The sequence below is a fragment of the Mus caroli genome, unplaced genomic scaffold (assembly GCF_978045245.1).
Source record: "Mus caroli unplaced genomic scaffold, Mus_caroli_1 scaffold_9, whole genome shotgun sequence".
Classification (NCBI taxonomy): Eukaryota; Metazoa; Chordata; class Mammalia; order Rodentia; family Muridae; genus Mus; species Mus caroli.
The window spans coordinates 77,628,704-77,651,850 of NW_028227264.1; the positions used below are offsets into that span (position 1 = coordinate 77,628,704).

A 23,147-nucleotide genomic window follows, 5' to 3' on the forward strand; every position below is an offset into this window, starting at 1 on the left:
CTAGGCTTCCAAGACTTTTATCATGAATGGGTGTTGGATCTTGTCAAATGCTTTTTCCGCATCTAACGAGATGACCATGTGGTTTTTGTCTTTGAGTTTGTTTATATACTGGATTACGTTGATGGATTTCCGTATATTGAACCATCCCTGCATCCCTGGGATGAAACCTACTTGGTCAGGATGGATGATTGTTTTGATGTGTTCTTGGATTCGGTTAGCAAGAACTTTATTGAGGATTTTTGCATCAATATTCATAAGGGATATTGGTCTGAAGTTTTCTATCTTTGTTGGGTCTTTTTGTGGTTTAGGTATCAGAGTAATTGTGGCTTCTTAGAATGAGTTGGGTAGAGTACCTTCTCTTTCTCTTTTGTGGAATAGTTTGTGAAGAACTGGGATTTGATCTTCTTTGAAGGTCTGATAGAACTCTGCACTAAACCCATCTGGTCCTGGGCTTTTTTTAGTTGGGAGACTATTAATGACTGCTTCTATTTCTTTGGGGGATATAGGGCTGTTTAGATCATTAACCTGATCTTGGTTCAACTTTGGTACCTGGTATCTGTCTAGGAACTTCTCCATTTCATCCAGGTTCTCCAGTTTTGTTGAGTATAGCCTTTGGTAGAAGGATCTGATGGTGTTTTGGATGTCTTCAGGATCTGTTGTTATGTCTCCTTTTTCATTTCTGATTTTGTTAATTAGGATGCTTTCCCTGTGCCCTCTAGTGAGTCTGGCTAAGGGTTTATCTATCTTGTTGATTTTCTCAAAGAACCAGCTCCTTGATTGGTTGATTCTTTGAATAGTTTTTCTTGTATCCACTTGGTTGATTTCGCCCCTGAGTTTGATTATTTCCTGCCGTCTACTCCTCTTGGGTGAATTTGCTTCCTTTTGTTCTAGTGCTTTTAGGTATGTTGTCAAGCTGCTAATGTGTGCTCTCTCTAGTTTCCTTTTGGAGGCACTCAGAGCTATGAGTTTTCCTCTTAGAAATGCTTTCATTGCGTCACATAAGTTTGGGTATGTTGTGGCTTCATTTTATTGAACTCTAAAAAGTCCTTAATTTCTTTCTTTATTCCTTCCTTGACCAAGGTATCATTGAGAAGAGTGTTGTTCAGTTTCCACGTGAAGGTTGGCTTTCTATTATTTATTTTGTTATTGAAGATCAGCCTTAGTCCATGGTGATCTGATAGGATGCATGGGACAATTTTAATATTTTTGTATCTGTTGAGTCCTGTTTTGTGACCAATTATGTGGTCAATTTTGGAGAAGGTACCATGAGGTGCTGAGAAGAAGGCATATCTTTTTGTTTTAGGATAGAATGTTCTGTAGATATCTGCCAGATCCATTTGATTCATAATTTCTCTTAGTTTCTCTATGTCTCTGTTTAGTTTCTGTTTCCATGATCTGTCCATTGGTGAAAGTGGTGTGTTGAAGTCTCCCACTATTATTGTATGAGGTGCAATGTGTGCTTTGAGATTTACTAAAGTTTCTTTAATGAATGTGGCTGCCTTTGTATTTGGAGCATAGATATTCAGGATTGATAGTTCCTCTTGGAGGATTTTACCTTTGATGAGTATGAAGTGTCCCTCCCTGTCTTTTTTAATGACTTTGGGTTGGAAGTCAATCTTATCAGATATTAGAATGGCTACTCCAGCTTGTTTCTTCGTACCATTTGCTTGGAAAATTGTTTTCCAGCCTTTCATTCTGAGGTAGTGTCTATCTTTTTCTCTGAGATGAGTTTCCTGTAAGCAGCAAAATGTTGGGTCTTGTTTTTGTAGCCAGTTTGTTAGTCTATGTCTTTTTATCGGGGAGTTGAGTCCATTGATATTAAGAGATATTAAGGAAAAGTAATTGTTGTTTCCTGTTATATTTGTTGTTAAAGTTGGCATTCTGTTCTTGTGGCTGTCTTCTTTTAGGTTTGTTGAGGGATTAACTTCTTTTTGTTTCTAGGGCGTGGTTCCTGTCCTTGTATTGTTTTTTTTCTGTTATTATCCTTTGAAGGGCTGGATTCGTGGAGAGATAATGTGTGAATTTGGTTTTGTCGTGGAATACTTTGGTTTCTCCATCTATGTTAATTGAGAGTTTGGCTGGGTATAGTAGCCTGGGCTGGAATTTGTGTTCTTTTAGTGTCTGTATAACATCCGTCCAGGATCTTCTGGCTTTCATAGTCTCTGGTGAAAAATCTGGTGTAATTCTGATAGGCTTGCCTTTATATGTTACTTGGCCTTTTTCTCTTACTGCTTTTAGTATTCTATCTTTATTTAGAGCATTTGTTGTTCTGATTATTATGTGTCGGGAGGTATTTCTTTTCTGGTCCAGTCTATTTGGAGTTCTGTAGGCTTCTTGTATGTTCATGGGCATCTCTTTCTTTAGATTTGGGAAGTTTTCTTCTATAATCTTGTTGGAGATGTTTGCTGGTCCTTTGAGTTGAAAATCTTCATTCTCATCCACTCCTATTATCCGTAGGTTTGGTCTTCTCATTGTGTCCTGTATTTCTTGGATGTTTTGAGTTAGGATCTTTTTGCATTTTACATTTTCCTTGATTGTTGTGCCGATGTTCTCTATGGAATCTTCTGCACCTGAGATTCTCTCTTCCATCTCTTGTATTCTGTTGCTGATGCTCACATCTATGGTTCCAGATTTCTTTCCTAGGGTTTCTATCTCCAGTGTTGCCTCATTTTGGGTTTTCTTTATTGTGTCTACTTCCCTTTTTAGGTCTAGTATGGTTTTGTTCATTTCCATCATCTGTTTGGATGTGTTTTCCTGTTTTTCATTAAGGACTTCTACCTGTTTGATTAGGTTATCCTGTTTTTCTTTAAGGATTTGTAACTCTTTAGCAGTGTTCTCCTGCAATTCTTTAAGAAATTTTTGTGCTTCCTCTTTAATGTCTTCTACCTGTTTACCAGTGTTCCTTTGTATTTCTTTAAGTGTGTTATTAAAGTCCTTCTTGAAGTCCTCTACCATCATCAGGAGATATGCTTTTAGATCCGTGTGTAGCTTTTCTGGTGTGTTGGGGTGCCCTGGACTGGTCGAAGTGGGAGTGCTGGGTTCTGATGATGGTGAGTGGTCTTGGTTTCTGTTAGTAAGATTATTACGTTTACCTTTCGCCATCTGGTAATCTCTGGGGTTAGTTGTTGTCGTTGTCACTGTTTAAAGATTGGAGCAGAAGCTGTGTTCCACTCTCCAGAAGTCTTAAGATCCTGTGGCAGGTGTTGAGGGTAGCTGGCGAGTGTCAGCCGACCCTGCGCCCTAGCTACCCTGGTGCTTTTCTGACCGGAAGAGGCTTGTGGCCCTATGTAGGCTGGATTTCTCCCTCCCCAACCAAAGCAGTCTCAGGTCCCGCGTGATTGGACTGGAGCAGAAGCTGTGTTCCACTCACCAGAAGTCTTAAGATCCTGTGGCGGGTGTTGTGGGTAGCTGGCGAGTGTCAGCTGACCCTGCGCCCTAGCTACCCCGGTGCTTTTCTGACCGGAAGACCTCAGGGTTCTTTTGATTTGCATTTCCCTCATTATTAAGGATGGTGAACATTTTTTCAAGTGCTTCTCAGCCATTCGGTATTCCTCAGGTGAGAATTCTTTGTTTAGCTCTGAGCCCCATTTTTTAATGGGATTATTTGATTTTTCTGGAGTCGACCTTCTTGAGTTCTTTATATGTATTGAATATTAGTAACCTATCTGATTTAGGATTGGTAAAGATCCTTTCCCAATCTGTTGGTGGCCTTTTTATAATATTGACAGTGTCCTTTGCCTTACAGAAGCTTTACAATTTTATGAGGTCCCTTTTGTCAATTCTCGATCTTACAGCATAAGCCATTGCTGTTCTATTGGGGAATTTTCCCCTGTGCCCTATCTTCCAGGCTTTTCCCTACTTTCTCCTCTATAAGTTTCACTGTCTCTGGTTTTATGTGGAGTTCCTTGATCCACGTAGATTTGACCTTAGTACAAGGAGATAGGAATGGATCAATTCACATTCTTCTACATGTTAACCACCAGTTGTGCTAGCACCGCTTGTTGAAAATGCTGTCTTTTGTCCACTGGAAATAAATAATAATCTCATTCTGGGATTCTGGGATCCTGAGGTCCTTGGTGTCAGAGCTCCTGATAGTGGAGCTTCTTCTGCGTGTTGTGGGACTGGCTGTGGAGATGAGAACCAAGGTCTGCTCAGGGCACCAGCTCAGACTGATAAGAGCCCTTGAAACAGATTGGGTGCGGTTCCTTAGTGGCCAGGTTCTGCTTTTCCCAGTTACTTCCCATGTTAGGACAGATGTTATGTTCTATGCACCTCTGATCAAATGATCCTGGGTGTGTTAGAGCACCTGAGAGTGGACCTTCCACTGTGTGTGGAGACTGGTTAAAGAGTTGACACCCAAGGTCTGCACTAGGCACTGCCCCAGAGTGGATGAAACTTAACAATTTCTAAGGATAGTTGAGACTTTACAGTGGATTTATTCTACTCTTTCGTTTTCTTTGTGGTAGGATCATTGTATATTCAGAGCTGTCGAGATCCCAAAATATAGTACAAACTACTTTGGAATTTACAGATATGCCTGCTTCTGCTTCTTTATGATAATATTGTAGAAATGTAGTGGGACGCTTGTATGTGCTGGTGGTATAAACAACGACATAGACACTTTTTCATATTTTAAAGCTTAGAAGTTTTAGATGAGCAGATTACCAGAGAGATTTCAACCTCACTAATTCCAAACGTGGCACTATGTCCTGGATAGAGACAGCTCTACTACTCTCCTCATCTTCACATCCAAACAATAATGTTGATGTCCTGCTAGAAAATCTCTCCCCTTTGCTTTCTGCTTGAAGAATCCCCATCTCTCCTGGAAGTTTTGCTATCCCACTTTCTGCTTAGCTATTAGTGGTCAGATATATATTACATCCAAGAGACAAATGAGGAAGGATGTATGTTCACAAAATATTAGACGAGTGATGGGCTATAGAAATAGCAATTCCATGAACTGACAACTAAGATAGAACTTTGCTCTCAACAAGTTTGGCAGTCAACAAATAATATAGTGAAAAAATGTCACACAAAGTACCCCTACACAGAGACTTGCCATCATTCCTATACTCCTCAGTGTTTTATTAAGAACTCTTTTTTGGGATAATACACCATGCCAGAAAGCATAATAAGCGTGAGTGGTTCTTATAACCCAACAGCTATGTACCCACCTGAGATGGTAGGCATCTCCCTATACCCTACTTGATTCCTTAAGTGACACATGTGCCATATTTCCACACTGAGAAGGTCGTATGCACCTATTTTCCAAGATGTACAAACAATAAACAGCTTATACAAAATCAAAATCTTGCCACGGGTAGATTAAAATCACTGAGTAAGTTCTTTCACAATAATCTACCACAGGAATCTGGTGTCTTTGTGAAGAATCAATGATTCTGCATAATCTTCAATGCTGGAAGAGAAGAATGGATAACTTTGAAGAAATATACTTGAATTTATGGTTGATTTATGTTATATTTCCACATCTGCAAACCAGAGAAAGCAAGGTCTCTTGGGTCTATAATTAACAAGGTCCCCCTTTCAGGATCATATTGGCTGTAATTGTCATAGCATACCATTTTAATAGAAAAAATTCATTCGCTGACATAAAAGTGCATGTTCTAAGCAAACACAACCATTCAAAGTATAGAACTAGTGCACTAAAGTTGTATTTATAATTATTATGAGTTCCCCACGTGAATGCTGTGATACTTCTCTGCAGGATGAGTGAACAAAACTACCAACTCGTTTTGGCCATGTTATTCGCCATCAATGAGATCAACTTGAACTCCCATATTTTACCAAACACCTCTCTTGGACTTGAGATTTATAATCTGCCAGCTATTGGAAGAAACATTTTTAGGACTGTATTCTCTTGGCTCACGGGTTTGAGTAGATTGATCCCTAATTATACATGTAGAAAAGAAAGCAAATCAGCTGCTACACTTACGGGAGTATCATGGAAAACATCTGAAACAATTTGGACCATATTGGATCTTTACAAATTTCCTCAGGTGAGTGCAAGTGATGTGAGTGATGGGTAGTCAGGTTGCTTTTCTCTGAATTGAGCTGTTTGCAAAATAAAAGGTAAAGATTTTGATTAATTAAGTTAAATTATCATCTACAAGGACAAAGACACATTGTTTTCGTTTTTATTTTTGTTTTTACTTTTAAATATTGTGCACTGGTTGGTTTTGTATCAACTTGACCCAGGCTGGAGTTATCACAGAAAAAGTAGCTTCAGTTTAGAAATTGCCTCCATGAGATCCTGCTGCAATGCATTTTCTCAATTAGTGATCAAGAGGGGAGGGCCCATTGTGGGTGGTGCCATCCCTGGGCTGGTAGTCTTGGGTTCAGCTTCCAAACGCTGACACCATTGAATACACTAGCAAGATTTTGCTGAAAGGACCCAGATATAGCCGTCTCTTGTGAGACTATGCCTGGGCCTAGCAAACACAGAAGTGGATGCTCACAGTCAGCTATTAGATGGATCCCAGGGCCTCCAATGGAGGAGCTAGAGAAAGTACCCAAGGAGCTAAATTGATCTGCAACCCTATAAATGGAACAACATTATGAACTAACCGGAACCCCAGAGTTCTTGACTCTAGTGGCATATGTATCAAAAGATGGCCTAGTCGGCCATCACTGGAAAGAGAGGCCCATTGGACTTGCAAACTGTATATGTCCCAGTACAGGGGAACGCCAGGTCCAAAAAGTGGGAGTGGATGGGTAGGGGAGTGGGGGTGGGAGGATATGGGGGACTTTTGAGATAGCATTGGGAATGTAAATGAGGAAAATACCTAATAAAATATATTAAAAAAAAAAAAAAGAAAGCAACCTGAGAAAGCCAGGTGAAGCAAGCCAGTAAAGTCCCTCCATGGCCTTTGCATCAGATCCTGATTCCTGACCTGCTTGAGTTCCAGTACTGACTTCCTTTGGTGATCAACAGCAATGTGGAAAGTTTAATGATTTCATTTTGTCTTTTATGACTAAGACATTTTGAATGGCAATTCTTGTTCTCCATTTTAACATTTTGTATTTCTTTCAGCTTACTTTTGGGCCTTTTGATCCTGTTCAGATTGGTAGAAACCAGTTTCAATCTCTCTACCAGGTGGCCCCCAAAGACACAGCTCTGTTGTCTGGTATTGCCTCTTTGATGCTTCATTTCAACTGGAACTGGGTGGGACTCCTCATCCCAGATGACCACAGAGGTGCTCAGTTTCTATCAGACTTTAGAAAGGAACTAGACAAAACTAAAATCTGCATAGCTTTTGTGCAAACAGTATTATATCTGGGGGAAACCCTACTTCGTTTGATATCACAAAATAATATGCACTTTCTAGAATCATCGACAGCAGATGTGATTATAATTTATGGACCTATTTCTATTCTATTAACTTTAATAGAAAGTACACATAGAAAGTCCAACATGAAAAAAGTTTGGGTTATGAATACAAAATGGTTTTGCCCAAATTTGGAGCTATATAATATGTTAGAATTATCCCATGGGGCTCTCATTCTTTCACATCATTATGAGGAGATTGCTGGTTTCAAAAAGTTTATGCAAGAAGCCACCCCCCATAAGTATCCAGAAGATATTTTTCTTCATTTATTGTGGTACCGGTATTTCAAATGCTCATTTTTGCATTCTGAATGTAAAATATTTGGAAACTGCCTGCAGAATGCCTCTTTGGAATTGTTGCCAGGGAGTAGTTTTACAATGACCATGACTGAAGAGAGTTACAATGTGTATAATGCTGTGTATGCAGTGGCCCACAGTCTGCATGAGGAGACACTCAGTCAAATACAATTTCAACCACAGGCAAATATTGATAGGACTCTGTTATTTCCCTGGCAGGTAATGTGAATTCCTTGTATTTTAAACTCCCCAATATGACATCAGATGCTTTAAAAGCTCTCAAACTGGTTATGCTAAGATTACTTTTTCCATTCAATAATCTACAAGTGGTAGCATATATTTCAGTGCCTAGATATCACTGTACTTATATGTCCATAAACATGATGAGTGTACCTGTGGAAGATTGCATTTCACAGAATAATTCTTATTTTGGTAGAGGAAAATATGGATATTTCTCTTTGCAATTTCTCAGAAGTAAAACCCCCGTTTTTAATGATGTACCTAGCCCTTAAGAGGTTTGATGTCTCAAGGTGGGTAATATGCAGAGAAGGCTCCACCATCTCAGAGAAGAAGGTAATGGGCAACAGGGATATGGGTTGTCTGAGGGATAGCCTGGAATGAAGAGCTGTAATCAGGATGGAATTGAATAACTAAACTTAAAATAATATGGATAATAGAAAAATAATTATCTATGTCCACCTTATCGAGGGGATTTAGGAAGTAAAATGATAATTGTCAGACGAAAGGTGATTAGAGGGTAAAGAAAATGAAAATATTGATTAGAGAATACATTACTATAGATAAACAAGGTTAATTTGTTTTTCTTCATTCTGACCCATAGTTAATAGTAGTGGGTATTCACAGTTGTCAACTTTACTGCATCTGGAATTATCTAAAACCCAAAAAGCCTGCCTGTAGGTTCTACTAGAGGTGCCCTGGTACAGTTGGCTTGAGATGTATGTGTCATGAGGTTTTGTCATCTTCAGATCCCAGAGAATTTGTGTGCTTTTTTATTCTTACGAACCATAAACACTCTCTATGGTAATTAAACATACAGGTCAACTGTGCCCCTCTGGATTCCATAGAAGTTATCAAAATATGTAGACCTAGGCTAAAAATTCATGTTAGACTACCCTGTCTAAGTTGCAAACTGCTATTATATTCTACATTGTTAAGTTTATTAAAGTCTGATTTTATTTTAACTAAACAGTCTGGATACAAAACAAAACAATGAAAATCAAGTATTCATGTTGACTTTACACAAAATGGGTCCAATATTCCTGGATGCCATTAGAATTTTTATGTGCTGTCAATCACTCCTGATTATCCACCAAACTCAAATTGCCTCATCTTAAATATTGAGGCTATGAAAATTTCAGAAAATATAAGGAGATAGCTAGTTTTCAGAGAAGTTGAGAATTTTTTACTATATAGTCCTTGATCATTTTCAGTATTATGTCAGAACATAAAACAATTAAAAATAATGGAGCAAAGTAGACTCCATTCCCATTATTGTACAGATTCTTAGAATTATACCTTATTCCATTAGATTATCTGATAGAAATTATGAACTTAAAATCTTTTTTTTATTAAAAAAAAAGTTGAAACTTGTTTTCTGCCTAATCCATGATTTTTTGGCACTGCTTGACAAATTATATTCTATACAAAATGAAATTTACAAAAAATAATATTTATATTCTCCTAAGCTTTCCTTTGTTCAACCCTATATGTAATTAATTAAAACAGCATTAACTTGATATATTACATACACAATACATTTACAGTCAGGACATAACTTCTTATTTGTAATTCAATTATGACTATATGACTGCAATATCATGACAGGATTTCATATATGTTTTAGCTTCACCCTTTTCTGAAGAAGATTCAAGTGAGAAATTCTGTTGGGGACTACGTGGTTCTGGACTGGAAAAGGAAGGCAGATCCAGAGTATGATATTACCAACATTTGGAATTTCCCAACAGGTCTTTCACTATTAGTTAAAGTGGGTACATTTGTTCCCAGTGCTCCCAAAGGGGAACAATTGTCAATGACTGAATATATGATTAATTGGCCCATAGGATTTACAGAGGTGGGTGTGTTTCTAACAAAAGTAAATATTATATCTTTCTGGATCTAATGACTCTTGCTTGGTATTATTGACCACATCAATACACTAAAAACTATCAATCTTAAGATTTTTACTGATAATGTATTCTGGTGGATGTGTTTTAAATATTTTCCAATTTTCTATTCATCTTATCATTTTAAAAAAGGATACCAATTAGTCCTTTCTGATGACATTATAATAAATGAGATATCAGGATATTTATATTGACTTCCTGAGTCATCAGTAAATTTATTTTCAAAATAACAAATTGCAATAACCTGGCAAGAGGAATCTAAGTAGGAATAATATTTCCAACCCCCTTTCATCAAGCAAAACCTGTCAAGTATTGTACTTTAAAAGGGTTTACACATGAGGGATCATTATGAGAGTGGATTTATTTCCCTAATTTATGAAAAAAAACAGAAAAAGATATTATTGAAACAACACTCTTTAGAATAGCCAACAAGTCTTTCACTATTAGTGAAATTGGGTACATCTGCTCACAGTGCTGAGGAACAATAGTCTATATCTGAATATAGGACTAATTGGCCCAGAGGTGGGTAGGTCTCTATTGTAAGTAAATATTATGTTTCTGAAACTAATGACCCTTGACTGCTATTATGGACCACATCAATCCCCAAGCAAATCAAAGGATATGAATGAAAATAACCTCAAGTCCCTGAATAAAGAAACTGAAGATTTCAGAAGATAGAAAGATCTTCCTTTCTAATAAATAAGTTGGATTAACCTAGAGACAATAAACTATATTTTTGACTGTTATCAAATTTCCACATACTTAACAAAGCAATATACAAATACAATGCAATTCCTATCAAAAGTTCCACACAATCATCTACAGACTTTGAAAGGGCAATTATCAAATTCATATGGAAGAACAACAAGCCAGGATGCAAAAATGAACCTTACCAATAAAATAATCTCTGGAGGAATTACCATCCTTGGTCTCAAGTTGAACTACAGAGCAATGGTATAAAAACTGCATGATACTGGTATAGAAACAAGGTAGTTAATCAGTGGAATGAAATCCATTCCCAGAAGTACACTTATAGACACTTGACTTTTGAAAAAATGTTAAAAAAAAACATACAATGAAAAAAGAAAGCATCTTCAGCAAATGATTCTGGTCCAACTAGATATCTGCTTTGCAGAACAATGCAAATAGATCCATATTCATCACTCGTCAAAACACCCAAGTCGAAGTGGGTCAAAGACCTCACCATGATACCAGATACACTGAATATAATTGAAGAGAAATTGGTGAATAGCCTTGAACCCATTGATGCAAAAGACAATATCCTGGGTGGATCATGGAACAATTAATATGTGGGACCTCGTGAGCCTGGAAAGCTTCCATTAAGGCTAGAACAGTATCAAAAGGACAAACATGGGAGCTGGTAATCAGAAAAAGGTCTTCACTAACCCTACATCCAACAGTGGACTAATATTCCAAATAATAAGGTACTCTAGAAGTTAGATTCTAAAACTTAAAAAGTGAATAAACCAATTAAAAATGTGATAAAAATCTACACAGAGAATTTTCAAAGGAGGAGTCTCAAATGTATTAGAAGTGATTAAAGATATGTTCAACAATCTTAGTGATCAGGGAAATGTAAATAAAAATGACCCTGAGAATCAGTCTCACACAAACAAAATTGCCAAGATAAAAACTGGAGAGATAGCTTCTGATAATGAGGACATAGAGACATGGGAACACTAGTCCATTGCTGTTGAGATTGCAAACTTGTGCAAGGACATAGAAAAGCAATCTGGTAGTTGCTCAGAAACCTGGAAATAGTACTACATAAAGACACAGATATACTGCTCCACCATACTAGGACATGTGCTCCACTATGTTTATAGTGGCCTGATTCATTATAGCCAGAACTAAAAACAACCAGATGTCCCTCAACCAAAAAAAGGATAAAGAAAATGTGATTCATTCACTCAATGTTATAATACGCAGCTATAAAATATGCAGCTATAAAAAGACATTAAAATTTCCAAGAACTTGGATGGAACTAGGAAATGTCATCCTCAATGAGGTAATCCAGACAAAGTAGAGAGACCAAATCGAAATATTCATAAGAGCTAGATGGAGGGAGGTAACTTTCTGTGATAGATAACATGGTAGAGAATAGTGTTATCAGTATCTGGTCTTAGAAGAGTCAGAAAAGATGTTTGGATAGTCAGAGGAATGAAAGGTGACCTTTACCTGCCAGGAGTTCAGGAGTTGGGGAAATGTGAAGGAAGGGTCAGAGACATGGCATTAGGAAGACCAACAGTACTTAGGGGATGTGATGATAACTAAGACCAATAGCACTGCAGTTATGAAACGTGAAGAGGACACCTCCAATAGCCAAGCATTTCCAGTAGAGGAGGGATCAGAACAACAACAGAGCCACCAAATTTTTGACCCAAAAATAGTCCTAGCTACAAGAAATAGGGAGATGTTGCAGAGACTGAGAGAATCGCCAACCAATAACTGACCCAACTTTAGAAGCACTGCAGGGGCAAGTATCAATCCCTGGCACAAATAATACCTTTTATGCTTGCAAAAAAAGAACCTAGCATAACTGTCCTTCCAGAGGAAGGAACTAACTGAAACAAATGAAGAGACTCACAGCCTAACACTGGAAAGAGTTACAGGACAATTATGAAAATATTGGAGCCCAGAAATGTTTAAGAACTACACAGGAAGACCAAGAGTGATATATACACGACACTTGGGGAGTCTCACAAATTCAGTCACAAATCAAAGAGTGTACGTGGGTTGGACTTAACCTCACCCACCCCCAATATGTGTAGGATATGTGCAGCTCAATATCCATGTGAGTTCCCCAAAAGCTGTAGTGGTGGCGGTTCTTAAGCTGATAACTCTCTGGAGAATTCATTCCACAAATGAGCTGCCTTCTTTGGCCAGAGTGGAAGAGGATGAGTTTAATCCTGGTGACACTATGTTTGCTAGGGTGGCAGGATATACAGTGGTTACACACCCTTCCAGCAGAAAAGGGAAGGGGGAACACTTTGGGGGTAGCCCAGGAGGGGCAGCATTTGACATATGAATGGAATAAAATATTAATTAATGGAAAATTAACTAACAACACAAATGGCCTATAAACCATTTGGGTGGTGGCAGGTGGTCCTAATTTGTTTAAGAATCTAAGGTGAGAAAGACACTACTAGCATGACAGTAAACAGAAATAGTGTGTGTTCTCCATTTCCACTTTCTCAAATTTTCTGCTTCAACTCCAGTACTTATTTCAACTGATGATAAACCTTTCTGTCCACAATTTGCTATGGTCATGCTGTTTTATCACAATAAGACACTTAGCTTAGACAGTCACATTCGGCTTTCAGGTGGCCTTTGATTTCAAGCCTTTCACAAATAAAGAACAAAGTGAGTATTTCCCTTTTATACTTAACTGTATTGTTGGAAATATGTAGGCAACAAAATTAATATGAGGATAAAAAATTTATTTGTGACATCACAGTTTGAGGGTGAAGTTCCCGAAGGCAGAGGATTATGACAGTGCTGATTTTAGAACACTGGGCAGATTTCATTAAATCATGAAAAGGAACGTGAAGTCCATTGCTAACCAAAGGTCATTTCCACTTTCACTCAATGGCCAATGAAGTAAAATAGCAAAAACCAACATATTTAGATATTAATTTTAATTAATATATTTTCTGTATTATAAAATACATACTTTACTTGTGCACTAATTAAGAGCTAAGTGTTTTGTATCTTGTATTTAATATTTTTCAGATTCCTCACTCTGTATGCAGTGAGAGCTGCAATCCTGGATTCAGGAAAGTTGTCCTGGAGAGCAAGCCTACCTGTTGCTTTGACTGCACACCTTGCCCAGACAATGAGATTTCCAATGAAACAGGTTTAGGACAAGTTTCTCAGAGGATTTTCCATTCTTTCTACAGTGCTCTAACAAAACTAAGTAAAGGAAAAAAATTAGACAAGGGAACCACATGGCCATTACTTTACTTCAGTTTAACAACTGAATCTTTTACCTGTATGTTCTATCAAAATAACACATAGGAATGATTCACCTTTTTAAGTCATTGTAAGCATTGCGGTATCAAGAATTCACTTCTTCACATCAGAGACAAATGTGCAAATTCACCATAGAATTTAATCAATAATATTCTGAGTATTAAGTCTTTGGAATCTTGGCCAGGTAGTGGTGGCGCACGCCTTTATTCCCAGCACTTGGGAGGCAGAGGAAGGCAGATTTCTGATTTCGAGGCCAGCCTGGTCTACAGAGTGAGTTCCAGGACATCCAGAGTGATACAGAGAAACCCTGTCTCAAAAAAAAAACGAAAAACAAAAAACAAAAAACAAAATAATTAACCAAAACAAAACAAAAAACAAAAAAGTAATCTTGAAAGTATACTTACTGACACTTCCATTACATTTAAATGTGAATAATTTAGCTTTGCTATAGTAGTTCCATAATTGTCTTATTTCATACAGTGGACCAGAAAGCTTTTTCATTGTCCCAGTTGCAATTTCTGTGTTCGATCTGTTTTATGGCATTAGAAAGTTTCTAAATTAATTTAATTACAACATTTTATTGCCAGGTTTCCTTCAACCCAGTTAATACATCTGAAACAATAGGTTAGACAAAGAAATTAAGTTATCGTGAAGAGGGTGAAAGACAGACAGTCAGAGATGTAAGGGATGCAATTAAAAAACTGAATACATATTTTGTATAGAATTTTATAAATTTATTCATATTTTTTTTAAAATGTAATTATTTTATATATTTAATATTTCCATATCTACTTATGAACTTGAAACTATAGTTATGTACCATTTGAAAATATTATTGTAACTGACTCAACAGTGGGGATGTCCTCAAAATTTATAATATGTTGTGTTACTCATTAACTTATTAACACCCAAATATCAATAGTGTATGTATGTTCTCATTAGAACTACTGAAAACAAATATAAATGTGTAGAAAGGTCATGTGACATCCTTTAAAATGAGAACTTGACACATGACCACGTTTTGATGCACTGGTAGATGGGTGCAGGTAATGCTGCTGGAGTGAATATGCCAAGATCTACTGAAAGCTGCATACACCTGAAGTGAAGAATAATTAGTTCCAGAAAATTTGGGTGAAATTTTAAACTATGTCAAAATACGAACAACAAGCATGAGCCAGTCACAAGGTATCTGCAATCAGCAAGTGTAGAATAAGCATTGTGCCACTCCAGGTTGAATAGTAACATAAGTAGAAGGGACTTGCGGTTAAAAACATTGAACTGCTAAAGAAATCTATTTGTTGGTTCTTTCAGGATTTTTTGTGAAATAAATTCTATTTCCTATATGTACATTGTATTAAACATATCTCATTTCTGACAGGGGCATGATAATTTTGTTTTTATTATTTATTCTACATCCCAATCCATGCCTCACCTCCTGTTCTCATCCTCAGAAAGTCCCTCTCCTATCCACTTTCTCATTCTCCAATCAGAGGCAGGAGCCCTCACCATTGGCTGACTTCTAACCTGGCATATTATTTGTCTCCATCACAAGTCAAGTCCTCTTCTACTGAGGCCAGAAAAGGCAGCCAAGTTAGAAAAACATCTGACAGAAAATCAAGAACTATATAGATAGCTATATTTTCATTTCTTTGCTGCTAATCTGCTCCATATGTAGGGAGTGGCAGGTTTTGTCTGAGAGTGTCTGCATCTGTTTCAGTCATCAGGAGAGACTATCATTAATAATTTCAGGGATTGGTATTTTCCAATGGGATGAAACTGAAGTGGGACCATTGTCTCTATTGGTTCTATTGGGAATATTGGTTCTCCCTACCCTCAGTCTCTACCTCAACCTTTATTTCTGCATCTCTTGTAGAAAGGATGAATTTAGAGTGAAAATTTGTGTGTGTGAGTTGGTTTCCCTATTTCTTCAAATGGGGATTCCTGGCTACAGGAAGTACACTTTTCAGGTTCCAAAGAACCACTATTATGACTCTGAGCTAAGGTCACCCCCTTTGATTGCTGGGGGTCCCATATCCCAGATCTTTAACATATTCTCATAATACTTGCCATCCTATACCTCACACTAAGGATTTCTAGTCTCTCTCCTGACATTCTATCCCTCTCCTGTGTTTCTCTGAACACTTACCGGGAACACTCCAAGTCACCTCCTTGTCCATTCTGCCACCCAGATTCCTCATTCCATCTGCTTCCTATAACTATTATATTCTACCTTCTAAGTGAGAATCAAGTATCCTCACTTGGGTGCTACTTTTAGTTCAGCTTTGGGTCTTTAGTGTGTGTTGTGTGTATCCTGTACTCATGGTTAATATCCACATATAAGTGTAAACATACCATGATAATCCTTTGGGGTTACCAATCTCTGGATGAGAGTCTCAAGTTCCATCAATTTCCCTACAAAATTCATGATGTCCTTGTTTTTAATGGCTGAATAGTACTCCATTCTGTAGGCATACCAATTATGCTTTATCTATCCATTCTTCAGTTAAGGGATATCTAGGTTGTTTCCAGTTTCTGGTTATTAGGAAGAAAACTGTTATGAACATAGTTGAGCCAGTGTCACTGTGGAATAATGTGCCAACTTTGGATTTATGACCAGAAATAATAGAGCTGGGTCTTGAGGCAGAAATGTTGTCACTTTTCTGATAATCCAGCAAATTGATTTCCAGAGTGTTCTTGCCTAACAGAAGGTTTTTAGTTTCATTAGTTACCACTTCTGAATTCTTTATCTTAGAACCTGATCCTGCTCTTCTGTACAGGAAGTTTTCTCTAGTACCAATGCATTGCAGGCTATTCCTCAGTTTCCTTCTACTAGATTTATTTTATTGTCTTTATGTTAAGATCTTTAGTCCACTTCACTGGAAGTTTTCTATAGGAAGACAGATATAAAAATATTTTCATTCCTCTACTTGCAGACATCTCATTAAATCAGCACTAATTGTTTAAGATGCTTTCTTTTTCCCATTCTATGGTTTTGTGTCTGTAGGTATGTGGCAATATTTGAAGACTGATGCCATGGATCAACCTGTTTATCCCTAGACTATTACCATGCAAATTTTGTTACTATTACTTGATAATATACCTTGAGTTATGGGATATGTATACCTCCAAGAGTTTAATTATAGTTTAGGCTTGTTATAGCAATGTTGGGTTATTTGCTTGTTTGTATCTTTTTCTGTTTTTTTTTTTCATATGAAGTTAAGAATTGCTATCTCAAGGTATGTAATGAATGGTATTGGAATTTTTGTGGGATTCACACTAAATATGTAGATTGATTTTGGTAAGATAGCCATGTATATTATGTTAACCTTACCATTTCAAGAGCATTGGATATCTTTCCATATTCTGATATCTTCCTTAATTTTTTTCTACAATGATTTCAACGTCTTGTTATATAGGTGTTTAAATTGCATGGTTAGAGTTACATGAAGACATATGTATTATTTTTAAATATTGTAAAGTGTTTTATTTCCTTTATTTATTTCTCAGTTAATTTATCATTCATATAAAGGAGGAGTATGTTTTTTTTATTTTTAGTTTATTTTGATCTAGCCACTTTGCTGAAGGTGTTCTCTGGTAGAATTTTTAGGGTTATTTGTATTTATTATATCATCTGTGAATAGCAATCCTTTGACTTCTTTCGTTCCAATTTGCATCGACTTGATTTCTTTTAGTTCTCTGATAGCTCAAGCCAGAGCTTCAACCTGTATTGAATAGATTAACAAGAATGAGTAGCCTTGCCTTGTCCCTGATTTTAGTGGAATTGCCTAAGTTTCTTTTCATGTAATCTGATGTTGGCTGTTGGTTTGCTGTATGTTGGTTTTATAGCATTGAGATATATGCCTTGTATCCCTGATTGCTCCAAGACTTTTAAAAAGAATTGGTGTCAAATTTTGTTAAAGTTATTTTTCTGCATCTAATGGGATGACCATGAGATTTTTTTCATTTTATTTTTATAGTGAATTACACAAATGGATTTTCATGTATTGAACCATGCATGTATCCCTAATATGAGGCTTATTAATTTATTACTTAAGATTCTTTTGATGTGTACTGGTATTCAGTTTGTGAGGTACTTATTCATTTATCTATCTATCTAACTATCTATCTACCTATTTATTTATTTATTTATTTATTTATTTATTTATATATTTAATGTGTGTGTGTTCATTTCTTCATCAGTATTCATAAGGGAAATAGAACTAAAATTCTCTTCTTTGTTGAGTATTTGTGTAATTTGGGTATCAGTATGATGGAAGACACATAGAACAAATTCCACAATGTTCCTGTGCTTCTATGGGGTGGAGTAATTTGTGGAATATTCCTATTAGCTCTTCTTTGAAAGTCTGGTAGAATTCTACAATAAAACCAACTGACTCTGGGCATCTTTGGTCAAGAAATATTTCATGACTGCATCTCTTTTCTCAGGGTTTTAGGGCTATTTATATAGGTTTCCTGATCTTAAATTAACTTTTGTAAGTGTGATACTAGTTTAGAAAACCATCCTCTTTATTAAGTTTTTCCAGTTTTGTAGACTACAGACTTTGAAGAAAGACCTAGTGCTTTATTTGTACTTTTTTTCTCTCTGTTTTCTCTCTCTTTTCTTTTTAGATTTTATTTATTTTGATAACATCTCCACATAATTTAGTTAGTTTGGCAAGGTTGTATCTATCTTGTTGATTTTCTCTAAGAGCTAATTCTTGGCTACATTGCTCCATTTTTTTTCCTAAAAGTTTGATTTCAGAGTATTGAAATCAGATTATTTTATGCCCTCAACATCTCTTAACTGTGTTTTCTTCTTTTTTTTCTAGACCTTTTAAATGTACAATTTAATTGTTCATATGAAAATTTTCAAATGAATTTCTTTATGGACATACTCAATGTAATGGACTTTCCTCTTAGAACAATTTTTCGGTTTCCCAAGAATTTGCATATGCTGTGCCTATATATTTTTTTTAATTTTAAAAATTTATTTCTTTCTTTCTTCCCTGAACCAGACATCATTGAGTAGAGGCTTGTTCAATTTCTTTGAGTTTGTCTACTTTCTGGTGTTTCTGTTGTTGAAGACCAGCTTTCCTACATAGTTGCCTCATAGAGGAAATGGTGTTATTTCAATTTTCTTGTATCTGTGAAGGACTCTAAATTTTGGAGGAAGAACTGAGTGATGAGAAAATGGTATAGTCTTTTGTGTTTGTGTGGAATATTATCTACATGACTTTTAGGTCCATTTGATTCATACTCTCTGCCAGTTTTCTTATTTCTCTATTTACTTTTTGACTAAATACCATGTCAGTTGGTGAGACTGGGGTATAGCATCAACCACTTTTAATATGTGGAGTTTGATGTGTGTTTCCAACTTTAGGAATGATTCTTTTACAAACATGGGTGCCCTTGAATTAGGAGCACACATGTTGAGAATTGAGATATCATTTTACTGGATTTATTTTAATGAGTATATAGTATCCTTTCCCATTTGCTTTGTTTAAATATAGTTGAAACTCTACTTTAATACATATAAGAATAGTTATTATAACTTGCTTCTAGGGTCCGGTGGCCCAGAAAAACTATTATAGCATTTACTCTGAGGTAATAGCTATCTGCATTGCTGACCTGTGTTTCTTTTTTGCAGCAAAAGGTTGGTTCCTGTTTTTGCATTTGTTCTGTTTGCCTGTTTCTTTTTTATTGGAAAGTTGAGTCCATTGCTGGTGAGAGACATTAACAGCCAGTTATTGTTTACCCCTGTTATTTTGATGCTTGTAGTATTAGTGTGTATGTGTTATTGTGTATATTTAACTTTATTTTTCTGGTATGGAAGTATTTATTTCCTGCGTTTTCTTGAAAGTAGTTATCCAATTTCTGTTGGAGTTCTCCTTCAATTAGTTTTTTGTTTGTTTGTTTGTTTGTTTGTTTGTTTGTTTGTAGGAATGGATTTGTGGATAGAAGAGTGTTTAAATTCAGGGTTTTCTTGAAATATTGTTGTTTTCTCCATCTATATTTATTGAGAATTTTTCTGGGTGTAGTACCTTAGATTGCCATGTTAGTTTATGTAGGTTTTAATGTATTTGTCAAGGGCCTTCAGTTTTTAAAGTCTCTATAAAAAAGGCAAAATTCAAGCAGTTTCTGCATTCGTATATTACTTGGTCTTTTTCCTTTGCTGCTTTTAATATTCTTTTTTGTTGTTGTTCTCTAAATTCCATATTTTGGTTATTTTGTTGAGACAAGACTTTCTTTTCTGTTCCAATATACTTTGTGTTCTGCAAGCATATTAGATATTTATAGTAATTTCTCTCTTTAATGTGTGAATATGTTCTACTATGATTTTGTTGAAATATTTTTCATCCTTGGAGCTGAGACTCTTTAACTTCTATTCCTATCATTCCTTGGTTTGGTGTTTTCATTGTAACCCAAATTTTCTGGATATTTTATTTCATGGATATCTTAGAATAAATATTTTCAGCTACTGATATATTAATTCCTTTTATTGTTTGCCTGAGATTCTCTCCTCCATCCTTTCCATGTTGGTGATTCATGCATCTGTTGTTCTGATTCTCTTCCCTAGTATTCCATCTCCAGTTATGCCTCACTTTGTATTTTTTATTGCTCCTATTTCCACTATCATGTCTTGAACACATTTATTTATTCCCCTGGTTAATTGTAGATTCTTTAAGGGATTTCTTTGTTTCCTCTTTAAAGGCCTATATTTATTTTCCCATATTTCTTTAAGCAATATATTCCCCTTAGTTGAATCTAACATCTTTGTAAGATTGAATTTCAGGGAATTGTGGTTTGGTTGTGTTAGGTTATGCAGGACTTGAAGTTGTAGGATAGGGGTGTTCTATGGTCCTTGACTTATGTTGTTTCCTATCATTCTTTCGTTTTGTGTTTTAATTGTACCTTTTTGGTTCTGTATCAATGGGACTGATGAAGGTAGGCAGACAGGTGGTAGGAGAATGGAAGTGTCGTCTGGAAAGCAGGATAATTATATTTTCTCACCTATTAATTCCCATTATTTCACTATAAACACATTATACATAAGTTATTCCTCTGGAATATATAGAGATAAAACATAAAAACTACCTACCTGACTGTTCATTTGATTATAGTTCCTCTATGCAGATTGAAGACATAGTCATTTCATTTATGAATTTAATGTAATTGTAGAAGGAGCACATCAAATGTCACCTCAAAATTCTTCTACTATTGTAGATGAAGGATTAGACATTTCAGTGATATGTACATTTGGTTTGATAGAGTAGAATGAAGAATTTATCTACATATATCACTAACTCAGATTGTATTGATTTAAAAATACAGTGTTGAATATTCAAAAGTTAAAAACATTACTTAGAAAATATAGGGAAATATACAAAAACTATATTTCAACACAAAACATAAGTTTTAAACAAAGTAAAATGTTTTGTGTTACAAATCAGGCACCATTAATGAATGGATATTGTTTATATGAAACGTATTATAAGCTAACATAACATAGTAGCAAAAATGATCTAAAATCAGACAAGCATACATTTATATGAATGTGATATTAGCAGAAATAAAGACATTGAGAAAATGTTAACTATTGTGACAGGAGAGTTTTAAAAAGCATGAGAAAGAACACAAATAGAGAGTAGAGGGAAAAAGGATTTAAATGTATATTCTTTCGATATGATTTAGGAAAAAAATAAATAAAATCATTCTTGAAATGAAACATTTAAAAAATGTGGAAAGTGATACAGGTCAGGAAATAAGTCATATGTTTTTCTTCCACTAAGTTTGATTCACAGAGATTTAGTTTTTAAAATCTGTTCTGGAGGAACAAAGAAAACATAAATTTTATTATTATGTAGGTATTTGATTGAAAAACTTTCACTAAGTTTATCAAAAAGTCTCTCAATATATAAAGGAGTTTACATCCCCCATACTAACCTGAATATCATCAAAGAACACAGAAATGATTAGAGAGTTAAGTCCCAATAACTTTTCTCTAACATCCACATATTAACAATAACATCTCTGAGATTTGCTTGTTAACAAAAAATGAGAGGGGTGAAAAGGACAAGAAATATTTTGAACAATTATTCAGTGGTATCCAAACAAGATCACATGAAAAGAAAATATTTCATACATTTAAGACTACCATGATTTTATACAATGCATTCAATGACCACTATTTCTTGAAAATTGAATTCACAAAATCAATTGGAAATTAAGAAATATTTTGTTTGTGAATTGGTGTAAATTATTTTCTGCAGTATAATTTTGTGTTCTCAAAATCTAAATGTAAGTTTTAACTATATTACAAAATATAAATAAAAGGTTAAGAAAAGAAAAAATATCCTACATATCCAACCATTTGCCAAAGAATTTCATAAATTCGTTGTTTTTAATTACTGAGTAGTATTCCATTGTTTAAATGTACCACATTTTCTGTATCCATTCTTCTGTTGAGGGACGTCTGGGTTCTTTCCAGCTTCTAGCTTTATAAGGAAGGCTGCTATGAACATAGTGGAGCATGTGCCCTTATTACAAGCTGGAACATCTTCTGGGTATATGCCCAGGAGAGGTATTGCAGGACCTTCCGGTAGTACTATGTCCAATTTTCTGAGGAACATCAGACTGATTTCCAGAGTGGTTGTACCAGATTGCAATCCCACCAATGGAGGACTGTTCTTCTTTCTCCACATCCTTGCCAATATCTGCTGTCATATGAATTTTTTATCTTAGCCATTCTGACTGGTGTGAGGGGGAATCTCAGGGTGATTTTAATTTACATTTTCCCAATGATTAAGGATGTTGAACATTTTTTCAGGTGCTTCTCAGCCATTCGGTATTCCTTGGTTGAGAATAATTTGTTTAGTTCTGCAACCCATTTTTTAATAGGGCTATTTGATTTTTTGGAGTTCATCTTCTTGAGTTCTTTATATGTATTAGATATTAGTCCCCTATCTGATTTAGGAATGATAAAGAACATTTCCCAATATTTTGTTGGCCTTTTTGTCTTATTGACAGTGTCTTTTCCCTTACAAAAGCTTTGCAGTGTTATAAGGCCCATTTGTCGATTCTCAATCTTATACCACAAGCCATTGCTGTTGTGTTCAGGAATTTTTCCCCTGTGCCCATATCTTTGAGATATTTCCCCACTTTCTTCTCTATAAGTTTCAGGCTCTCTAGTTTTATGTAGAGATCCTTAATCCACGTAGACTTGAGCTTTGTACAAAGAGGTAAGAATGGATGATTTCCCTTTCTTCTACATGATAACGGCCAGTTGTGCCAGCACCATTTGTGTGAATTCTGTTTTTTTTCCACTGGTTTTAGATCCCTTGTCAAAGATGAAGTGACCATAGGTTTGT

General features: G+C 35.8%; 1 protein-coding gene across 4 annotated transcripts in view; it reads left to right on the forward strand.

The window, feature by feature from the left end:
- Nucleotides 1–23,147, forward strand: part of LOC147002685 (vomeronasal type-2 receptor 116-like) — a 43,666-nt gene that overhangs the window by 12,102 nt on the left and 8,417 nt on the right. The window contains exons 2-5 of one of the 4 annotated variants that reach the window (XM_085842956.1): nucleotides 5,726–6,017; nucleotides 7,052–7,861; nucleotides 9,507–9,647; nucleotides 13,540–13,663. In XM_085842956.1, the coding sequence (XP_085699082.1) occupies nucleotides 5,726–6,017; nucleotides 7,052–7,861; nucleotides 9,507–9,647; nucleotides 13,540–13,663 (1,367 nt within the window). Of the gene's footprint in view, nucleotides 1–5,725; nucleotides 6,018–7,051; nucleotides 7,862–9,506; nucleotides 9,735–13,539; nucleotides 13,664–23,147 lie in introns of all 4 variants that reach the window. The other 3 variants (XM_085842955.1, XM_085842958.1, XM_085842957.1) reach the window with 3 other exon arrangements.